Source organism: Chanos chanos, chromosome 7, assembly GCF_902362185.1.
Source record: "Chanos chanos chromosome 7, fChaCha1.1, whole genome shotgun sequence".
In the NCBI taxonomy this organism is placed as follows: Eukaryota; Metazoa; Chordata; class Actinopteri; order Gonorynchiformes; family Chanidae; genus Chanos; species Chanos chanos.
Genome location: NC_044501.1, coordinates 11,224,720 through 11,235,617, shown reverse-complemented (window position 1 = coordinate 11,235,617; position 10,898 = coordinate 11,224,720). Strand labels below are relative to the sequence as shown.

Below are 10,898 nucleotides of genomic sequence, written 5' to 3'. Positions count from 1 at the left end.
GTGTGGTGACCTAATTTAGTTTTTTAGTATCGTTTGTCTTTGTAGCAGCTGCTTCTCTCTCCGTAATCCTGAACAGCGGTAGGAAAACAGGTTGAATAATGCCAGGTAAGAATATATTTCATTTTCCCTGACCTCCCACAATTTGTTAAACACTCACACATACAGTTTCAACTGTTCAACTGTACTTCAGTATGTGAAGGATTTCCCGCCGGTAAGTTTGGAAAGATAACGGATTTTCACGGTTCTGAGATTTTATTCGAGGGTTGTTTCCTCGAGGTCCTGTAATTACCCAGATAAATCAATAATAATAATAATTATAAAAAGACACCAATGAATAGTGTACTATATAGTATGATCAAATCTGGTACTGAGGCCTTTCAGTGAAGCCAGTTAATTATTATTGCCATCATTATTAGTATTAGTAGTGTTACGATTACCACATTATTTTCTTGGTCCAAGCATTGTGGGCTAGTAGTTTTACTAGACGGTTCGTCGCTTGAGCTGGTATTTGATCTTGGGTTTCTGAAGTGCATGATGCACCAGTGCTGCCAGCTATAGCGTCGGTGTTGGCAACCAAATAAAAGTATCATCTTACACATCTAATAACACTCTGCTTTTATGGGGTTTGGCATCGAGGAGAGATCAGTATGACAAATATATCATTAGCCAGCCAAGGGAGTAAAAATATCTGTGTGTTAGTATGTTAGAAAGCTTGGAGGATGGTATTGGTATATGATCTCTTAATGAATCTTTAGTCACAGGAAACCTTTCAGTCAGTTTTAGTGATGTTGAGACAGATGCATGTAATATATATATATATATACATACACACATATACATATATATACGTATAGGTATATGTACATATATTTACTGGTAATGATTTCTTTCTCTTTCTTACTGTTTTTGACAGAGGCAGATCAGGCCTTTGTTACTTTGGCCACTACCGATGCCTACTCTATGGGTGCTCTGGTGGTGGGGAAGAGTTTGCGTCGGCATGGAACACGTAAAAGACTGGTGGCGATGGTCTCTCCAAATGTGACCAGAGAGGCACGGTGAGACAGCTCTGTTTACACAGAGGGACAGGGCCAGAGGAACAGAGATACAGGCCCCTGTCGCCTGTTGAAATGATTGCTTACTTGTAATCCGAAAAAAAAAAAAAAAAATCAGGATAAGAAGGTGATAGTCTGTTTTGCTTCTTTATTTGTTCATTAATTGATTTGTTTTAACTGCGCTAGACTGATGTTTCATACCAGGTTCGTATAAATGACTTTGTGCCTCCAGATTGTTTCGGTACTGTGTTTTCTGTATTAATGTGCGAACTTGGTGCAAACGAACAGGATACTGATGCTCTAATTTGTACTGTTTGCATTTTCTAGACCTGTATGTTTGCATGCACATACTTTGGATACGCAAATATAGGCTTAGTAATGGTATTTGCATATGAAGTACTCCATGCATCTGTGCCACAACTAAAAGATGATGGAACAAAAGCAGTGCATTCCACACAATGATCATTTCTACAATTCATTATTTACGTCCAAAATGTCGTTCTCTCACATTTCGTAATACGCTATGGAAGAAATAACTGACAGTTCAGTATGCGTGTATGTGTTGTGTGTTGCTCTGACTCCCTGCCCATAGCCTGTCTCTGGAGGAGGTCTTTGATGAGGTGATTCTGGTCAACGTGCTGGACAGTCAGGATAGAGCCCACCTCTCCTATTTGGGTCGTCCTGAGCTGGGTGTGACGTTTACCAAGCTCCACTGCTGGACGCTCACTAAGTACAGCAAGTGTGTGTTTCTGGATGCAGACACGCTCGTGAGTGGATACACTGAATCACTGTCACACACAGTAAAGTTAATGATCGTTGAGTCACTCACACACATATTCAGACAGTGAAGGAAAATTTGATACAATGGGCTAAAAACATCCCGCTGAACTCGATGTTGGTTAGTGTATTGGTATTGACAGTGGTTTCGATGAGTTCTGAGCTGATACCAAAAGAGATAGGCATTGTACCATTTTGTTATCATCATGTGTGATGATTCATGCTGGGTGCCATCTTACAGATATGTTCTCACATGTTAAGCTCTTTTAACTTGTCTCTTTTGCAACCTTTCTCTCTCACAAAAAAAAAAAGATATGAGTTCACACACAGGTACAGGCATGAAAATCAATACACAAACCTGATATTCACAGGTCTTTGACAGGAAGAAACAACATCTCTTTACTCAGTCAAAACAAACAGGAAAAAAAATCTTTTCATTAGGGGGAGGACCGTGTGTGTTTGAGATGTGGGCCAACCAAATGAAGGCCATGCAGGAGGTCAGAGGGTCAAGGGGACCCTTCTATTGCACCCTCCCGTCTCATGGTGAACGTGGAGAGCGCCCCACCAAAGCAGAATCGCAGCAGTCAGCCCAGCCTGTCTCGACGTGTATTTAACGTTGTCTTGCAACTGACAAAACACATGAGATACAGTAGAAGATTTTAAGTACGGAAAGAGTTTGTCACAACATATCATGTTTTAGTATAGATGTTGCCATCTGAACCGACGGCATTTCTATCATTTCTGTAATTACTATCGTTGTACGGGTTGCTGCTTGAGTTTGTCTTATTGTGTCACACATCATAAATCATTAGCTTTCCTTCCGCGTGAGACCGTACACATCATGTCGAAGTGTCGATACTGTTTCCGCATGGTGACTCATTCCCGTGTGCGTTAGGTGCTGTGTAACGTGGATGAGCTGTTTGACAGAGAAGAGCTATCTGCTGCTCCAGACCAGGGCTGGCCTGACTGCTTCAACACTGGAGTGTTTGTGTTCATACCGTCTCTGGAGACTCACGGCCAACTGCTACAGCATGCAGCAAAGCATGGCAGCTTTGATGGTGAGTCTGTGTACCTCCGTCCTTGTTCTTTTCAGCAACCACCCCCCCCGTGATTCAGACACACCCAAATGCACCTGCTGCACTGGCCTGATCACAGTGTTTTTATATAAGTTTGGATTGTATAGTGTCGATTCAGAGCGTTAACATTAATTAAAAGGTAATGGCAATGAAGAAGACGCGGTTAAGATGTATTTTTTTGCATTATTCAGTTGTATTGCCGAATTGCAATTTTCAAATAAGCAGGTTTCTTGTTTCTCCGACTCGTCTTTGCGTCAGGTCAGTTTATACACTCCTGCTAAAGCATCCTGTTTCTTCAGTGTGTCCAGTTCTTACAGTGATCAGACTTTTAAATGACTGAAACAAGTCGTAACTTCTTGAATGACAGTTTGTAAATGGAATGTATTTTTCCTTTGCAGGGGGAGACCAGGGGCTTTTAAACTCCTTCTTTAGCGACTGGGCCTTAAAGGACATAAGCAAACACTTACCCTTTGTGTACAACCTCAGTGTTAGCGCCTTGTACACGTACCTACCGGCCTTCTATAAGTGAGGAATTCTCATTTACCCTTTTCACATCACTTCCTCTCTATGCTTTATTATAAAAAAATCATTTGATTATGAATTGTTAAAAAAAAAAGAGCTCATTGTAAAAGCTTAGGATTTAGCTCTTGTTGTGGGACAGAAGTTAAGGTTAAAATGTAAGAGTGAGATGTTTTTCTTTGACTCGGTCATTTTGAGTTGTAATCCTGGGTTCTACACAGGTTTGGCCATCAGGCCAAGATTGTGCACTTCCTGGGTGGAACCAAGCCGTGGCATTTTCGTTACAACCAACAGACCAATCAGATTTCTCCTGGGGATCTAGACAGAATTCTGGAACAATATGTGAACTTGTGGTGGAGGGAGTTTTACAGTCACACACAACAACAGGTTATAAAGGCGGACAGCCATCCAGACACTGGTCTCACACAACATGTGAGTTTTCCTGGCTAACTACACGGAAACTAAAGTGTAATGGACGTTTTGAAAGCTTACTTCGCTTACCTGAAGGAGCTTTCTGAAAGTCTCTCATTTTTCACTTCAAAAGTAAAATGTTAATTTTGCCACATGGAATGCTCCAGAAATTCTTCATTTCTTACATTCTACATACATGCATTTTGTGTATGTGCAAATAATGTTTGTGATTAAGCACAGCCACTAGAATAAAAAGCATACACAAAAGGCCAAATTAAATGGTGACCTTGCATGGGGTTTTATTATAACAGACGTAATTTTGTAAAATATGTAAATATAACACTATATATATTTACTGTAAATATATAATGTGCATATAGCTTTATAATAGTGTTAATTTTTTACCTTACTGCTGTATTATCTGATGATGCAATGAAAGCTTTATAATAGTGTTAATTTTTTACCTTACTGCTGTATTATCTGATGATGCAATGAAAGAGGCCACTATTATAACTTTAAAGTTGCTTTATTTTTTAGACATTTTTGTGGTTGCTGTAGCGACACTTATGCAATAAGCTATAGTAGTGTGGCATCCAACTTTGGAACAGTTGTGTAAATATTTGACCTGTATAGATAGTTTACTCTCTCCATATGTCACAAGTCCCCCAGGTTACGTGACAGTCCCATAGGACATGTGTGTGTATGTGTGTGTTCTGCTCTGTTTTTCAGTACATGTTTTCTCATGTATAAGAGACCAGACCAGAGTCCAGCGCCCCATAAACCCCTCACAGCGCATCTGTTTTTTTTTTTAGTCGTTCGTCTCTCGTCCCCGTCAGTCAGAGAAGAAGTCCGCACCAGCTCAGGCTGTCTCGACGCTACAGACCAGCTCGCCTCCATTAGACACACAGGGGACTGTTGCTGAGACCCAAACTAAAGAGGAGGAGAGGTCTCTGGAACTCAGGCTCCTGACTCTGGATGAAGTGAGTTCTGAGCAGCCCGATTCATCCGTGCAAACCAGTCCCTCTGAACAACCTGAAGAGATGGTAAGTCACTTGAGTTAAATGATAGATCCTGTTTCTCTCCCCCCTCTCTCCTCCTTCTCTCTCTCTCTCTCTCTCTCTCCCTCTTTCTCTCTCTCTTTCTTTCTCTCTCTCTCCCTGTCTTTCACTCTCACTTTCTCTCTCTCTCTCTCTTTGTCTTTCTCTCTCCCTGTCTCTCTCTCTCTCCCAGTCTTTCACTCTCCCTTTCTTGCTCTCTCTCTCACCCTCTCTCTCTCACTCTCTCTCAGTCTTTCACTCTCCCTTTCTCTCTCACTCTTCCTCTCAGTCTTTCACTCTCCCCCACACATACTCTCTGGTGCTAAAAGAGATTGAGACAATAGAGAAAATGCTGAGAAACATGAGTGTTTTTTTTTTTTACCTCCTCAGATCAAATACCATGAAATATTCGTATCATTGTGTGTTTGTATAGTTCTGCTTTGAATAGGATTCATGAACATTGACTCCACCTTTTCATCTGGAGGAAGGCTAGTCAGTCCCTCTAGCTTCAATATGCCTAAGTCATTGTGTAAGAATTCAGGGACACGCCTAAAAAACATGACACTCCTCAGTTCCTATTTTCAAAACCTCCTTTCATACAGAATGCCTGTTATGTATAGCAACTTTTCAAACAGAGCAGTCCGGTTTCTGAGGTTAACTCAAAAGAACCTAGGAGAAATAAAAGCAATTGAAAATATTCAAATTCAAAAACGTCGAACACATCACCTTATTATAATGCAGAACATGCATTTTTATTGAGTTCACAGTTGTCACAGGTCACAATATGGAGTTATAGTTCAAGTCAAATGAATTATGTATCGTTGACATTTCCCTGCATTGTTCAGTCATTTGTGAGAGGCTTCTTTTGTGTTCGTCGTGCCGTTTTTTTTATTGCTCGGGTCCTAGTTTTGTTTTGCTCTGTGTCTGCAGCATACACATCCTAAAGACGTGTCTGGACCTGAGGCTGAATACTCGGCATACGCAGACCTCCATAATCCAGCCCCGGGTCAGGGAGGCACCGGCAGAGAACCGGAGGCTGCTGGAGGATCACCAACCCCATCTGAAGAACCTGCCCCAGAGCCTGTATGTCTGCAAATCACACTCACCATACCTGCCTGTCTCTCTCTCTCTCTCTCTCTCTCTCTCTCTCTATCTATCTATTCATGTTCTCCTCTGTTACTTCATTAGCAATAACCTAGAAGAAGAATTAAGAAGAATTTGAGATGTCTTAACATTCAAGTTAGAGTAGCTTTTTTAGCATTTATATGAATTTTTTTTCCATTACTCATGTAAAACTAATGCGCTGGACGCAGAGGGGTGGAAATGACATGGTTTAGGGTGTCTAACCATTTGTTAACAATTTCAACAGACAGCCTGTTAATCTTCCTCAAAGTTCAAATTTTCAGCCAAATGTTTGCATTTACTGCCATCTGTTGGCAAATAATGAGAATGAGTGTTTGAATATGTAAAGTGAAAAAGCTCAAATTTAGCAGTGCTGTTTCACATTTTACTTATACATTCAACAGAATCGGGGGCGTTCTTTTAGCCCCTCCAAAAAAATTCCAAATAGTCTTTGAATGCTCAGTATATTGTGGGTGTTGGTTGTTTCCCGTAACGCAGACGCCAGTGGAGACAGAGGAGGAGAAACAGCAGCATCGCAGAATGTGGGAGGAAGGTCACGCTGACTACATGGGCAAAGACGCCTTTGACAACATCAAGAAAAAACTGGACCGATTCTTGGAGTAGCTGCCTTTCGTTTTCTACTTGTACTGTATAGTTGCAGTCATTGTTGACATTTTTACTACTCAAGTTTGAACCATAATTATATATATATATATATATATATATACACACACACACACACTCACACACACACACAAGCCTCACTGTACACTGTACACACCTCTGTAGTTGCATGATACTTATGTGACTAATTATGCCTCAGTGCTGCTACATTAAATATACAGACACTTTCAACTTCATTGTACGTATACAGAGACACATAATGTTCCCAGATTGAACTAACATACTGTGTGTCAATCACACTGAGAGACACCCACTGAGCATGCACTCTGTAACAGATTCTACATATGTGTGCCCATGTCAGCAGTAGGTGTGTATGGAATGATAAAAGTCTCCAAATGTAAAGAAGGAGTTATGCATTTTTACTACTTTTCTACATTCGCGACAATCTGTGATGAATTATAATACAAGGGCATCAACCTGGGGTGAATTACAATGCATGTGAATATCTAATCAATGACATGATACAAATGACATTTCCTTCCAATCAGTCCAATCTGTCCTGCAGTTTTGATTTAAATTAGATTAACAAAATGACTCTGAGATAATTTAGTTCCTTCTGATACAATTACCTCCTAAAATCATGTAATGATTGAGTCCCATTGAAAATGGATTAGTTATTACAATGCAAAACAACTGAGCGGTGAAGATCTCAGTTTCTGTCTTAGTACTTTCAGTCACTGTGCATCTGTTTTCTTCAGAGTTAGACATACATGTCGTAGCTGTATCGATAAAAAGAATACTTTGGCATTTTATCTCACACTCTCATTATCATTCACTTTTAGTGTTTTCAGTGATTTCAGAATTTTCTGGCACTGGCCAGAAGGTGGCGCACTATCTTCAAACTGAAACATTTCCTTGCCTCTGCTGCCCGCTGCATCTCTTCTCATTGCGATCCATGCAGATTCAAATGAGTCCAAACCGGAAAAAATGTGTAGACCATCGCAAAAAAAACCTCCAAAAAACGCACACGTGACAGGTTCCCGTCAGTTTGACATGCTGTGAAACAGAACCCCGTGTTGTGTTGGAGGTGATGCTGGTTAGGCCCGTGTTCTGTGGGGTGGGGGGCAACCGTTTTACCTCTCCACATGGAAGGGTTTGACCTCAGACAACCTATGAGGCATCACAAACTTTTATGATGGACATAAACCAAACATCCTGCTAACCCCCTACCCCTGCCCCCTCTCCGCCTCCCCATGTCTGGTGTATGGAGAACTCATATTTTATAGTATTCAAGCACCTTGCATTATGGATACAAGAGTTTGTTTGTTCCGTAATGCTTACCCCTGTCTGCATAGATGCTTTTAAAATCCTTTTCGAAACTACACACCTCCATAGATTTGGGAGCACAGTTGTCTCCAAATGAAATAACTGCTTCCATAAGTGTAGCATTGGCCCGTTGCCGGGATTAAGAGATGGGTACGGTTTTTTGGGGGTTGCATTCTGAGGTTATTTTTCCTCTCCAGTCTATCTGCAAGAAACCTCTTCAAAGGAAATTCTTTGACTCTGTGTGTAGAGTAATTACATATGAGAAAAGAAAGTGATTTTTATTTCTTCCACTGATGAGCCTTATCAATGTTTGCTCTTAAATGATTGAAAATAAAATGTGGTCTCGGTCTCGGTTGTGCCTTTTGCTGAATGTCTGTGGAATGAAGGAAAACCTTGGTGTTGGTGCAGTTGGTGTAAAAAAAACCCCAAAATAACCAAAGACAAACCAAACTAAAAAACGCTGAAATTGCACATGGTAACAATGGCTTCTGTGTTCTTTCATAAAAGACAAAGTGGCAGTTTGTGTTTGGATTATATGGATTATAATATTTATTTTCTTTTCAAAGGTGCTTATACACTCTCAGCTATGAAAACCCTCTTCCCTTTGTCTTACTCCCTCTATTGAAATAATGACTGAACAAATATGGTTAAGTAAATTTGATACACTGCCTTCAGGAGGCCAAAACGTTTTTCTAGTCTTTCACCTAAAGGTCCAACAGATGGTGCATTGTCCTTGCAGACTACTGTATTAAGCCATATGAAAACACTGCAGCAGGGGGTGACAGTTTAATTGGATTAATACAACTCATGGACTTTTCCGTTCGGCGGCCTCTGTCACTTAAAATAGCTGTTCCTCTGGTCCGGGCCCTGTCAGTCGTTTTGACACTTAGATAATTTACACAAGGCATCCCATTCCGAATGTTTTTACCTTTGTAATATCTGCTTGGCTCACAGATGTTTCCAGGCTACCGGGGGTTTGGTACATTAGCAGGTAGCCTCATGCCATGAAACAAAAGCAAACAGAGTGGGTTAAAATAACAGGGGCCTCAAGGAACTTTCCAGATGTGACAGTGAAGAAACAGGTAGGCCTTGAGACTGCTGATTCCATGACTCTTTTTTTTTTGTCCAAAATACTACAATTTGTAAATTCAACCAATGTGTTTAAAGCAAAGAGCTATCTTCCAAACCATTTTAAATGGTCAGTGTATGTACTTAGATATGGTTAAAAATGTCTCTTTGCTTGAGTAACAGAGCTTGGTTTAGTAGAGTGATTAGATTAATTAGACGCCTGTTTGTTGCATTTGTTGCACGGAAACAAGAATTTTCTTTTTTTTTTATTTTGTCTTGAAAGAGAAGAAATTTTAAATACATTTGTTTTTATTTCTGACCGCTGCTGGTGGGATGGATGACCATTCTAATTGAGAAACTGAAACACATTGATTAAGAAAATGAAAAGACAAGAAAAAAGAAAAAAAAAAAACAGACCACATTTTGAAGTGTTTCATATAAGTGCATGCATCCCTCTATGGTCACCAGCGGCTGCAGATCCTATTTCGCTTCTATTTTTTGCTAGCCATGATTGCATAGAAATGAAAGAATCACTACAGTACCCAAAACATCTCCATATGGTTGAGGTCAAGCCTACACTTTCCGCCTACTGGGAGTGTTAAACACATCTGCATTTTGATGAGACCCCAGCCTATCAGTTGTGGTTTCCCTCGGTTCCAGAATACGTTTCCAGACAAGTCGGTCACAAATTTGAATGAACTCCAACAACATCGGAGGCACACAGCAGACTCAAATTGAATTGCTATCAGACCGAATGCCAGTCTAGCCAAGAAATACAGAGAGGACAGCAGAGAGAGTGGAGGGCGATTGAATCAAATAAGAAAAGGTGCTGTAGCATTGTTGACGTCGGACCAATTCCCTGTTCATCTGAGAGAATGCGAACCTCAGTTTAAAGCCAAGAATAAGACAAAATCATCATCATAAAACTTTCAGATCAAAGGTGTAATATATTTTCTTTTCCCTCGGCTTTTGTGGAGGACTAAGCTCATTTTGAAGTTCTGCGCAAAAAACACGGGCGATGAAAAGGAGACGCATGAAAACACTCTTGAAATAGTTATATTGCAGTGTAAAAATGATAAGGTTTTTGCTGACGTAATCACATCCGGCCAAAACTCCGAAGGAGACGCAAGATATTGGAATACTGTGCTGCAGGAACCCCCATAAAAACAGTACAATTGGAGAGAGCAATCACACTTAAGTGGAAGAGGACGTGAATGTGGTTTAAATAAACGTGTGGAAGGATTTAACGTAACCTTCACAGATACTGCAAAGGAAAAAGGATGTAATTTACACATATGAATACTGGTACCTAACAGGCCTTAGGTCCCCACACTAATTAGCAACATCTAAAAAAAAAGCCACAGAAAGAATGGGGTTTTAGTTCGCTTAACTCTTTCATCATGGCAGAATGCATGCGGTACTTGCATTATAGATTCCACAGTGCCTTGTTTCCATGATCTGTGCACCATATTGGTACAGCATGTGGGCAGACAGACAACTTGCTACAACTTGGGAGGTGGAAGAACATATTTTTTTTCTCCCCATTGAAGTGTATCTGCAAGATAGGTTTGGATTCACTCTGTGATTAGGCACGCTGATCCATCTTGATTTAACACTGGACATATGCCCCAACTGTATAGCTCTTTGATTTAAATCAAAGATCATGTACTTCATTATAAAATGAACATCACTGTCCTGGTTTGCATGGATTCGTCACACTTGGCTTGTTCTTGGCTTTTCTAATCAGCATTTTTGACTTCAATTTTAGAAAACACAGAGAGAGAGAGAGAGAGAGGGAGAGAGAGAGAGAGAGAGAGAGAGAGAGAGAGAGAGAGATAGAGAGAGAGATGCACACATAGCTTTGGGACTTTGACATTCACAATATT

General features: G+C 40.4%; 1 protein-coding gene across 1 annotated transcript; it reads left to right on the top strand.

Moving 5' to 3' along the window:
• The first annotated feature begins 879 nt into the window (after positions 1–879).
• Positions 880–6,618, top strand: gyg2 (glycogenin 2). Its single transcript, XM_030778956.1, has 8 exons — positions 880–1,055; positions 1,645–1,819; positions 2,725–2,887; positions 3,304–3,430; positions 3,646–3,856; positions 4,648–4,878; positions 5,803–5,955; positions 6,493–6,618. The coding sequence occupies exons 1-8, from the start codon at positions 880–882 to the stop codon at positions 6,616–6,618; spliced, it is 1,362 nt and encodes a 453-aa protein (XP_030634816.1).
• Positions 6,619–10,898: the final 4,280 nt, after the last annotated feature.

Coding starts and splice junctions, on each gene's coding strand:
- gyg2 (XM_030778956.1), top strand. CDS start 880: ATGATTTCTTTCTCTTTCTTACTGTTTTTGACAGAGGCAGATCAGGCC. Junction 1,820..2,724: donor TTCTGGATGCAGACACGCTC/GTGAGTGGATAC, acceptor CGTGTGCGTTAG/GTGCTGTGTAACGTGGATGA. Junction 3,857..4,647: donor ACACTGGTCTCACACAACAT/GTGAGTTTTCCT, acceptor TTTTTTTTTTAG/TCGTTCGTCTCTCGTCCCCG.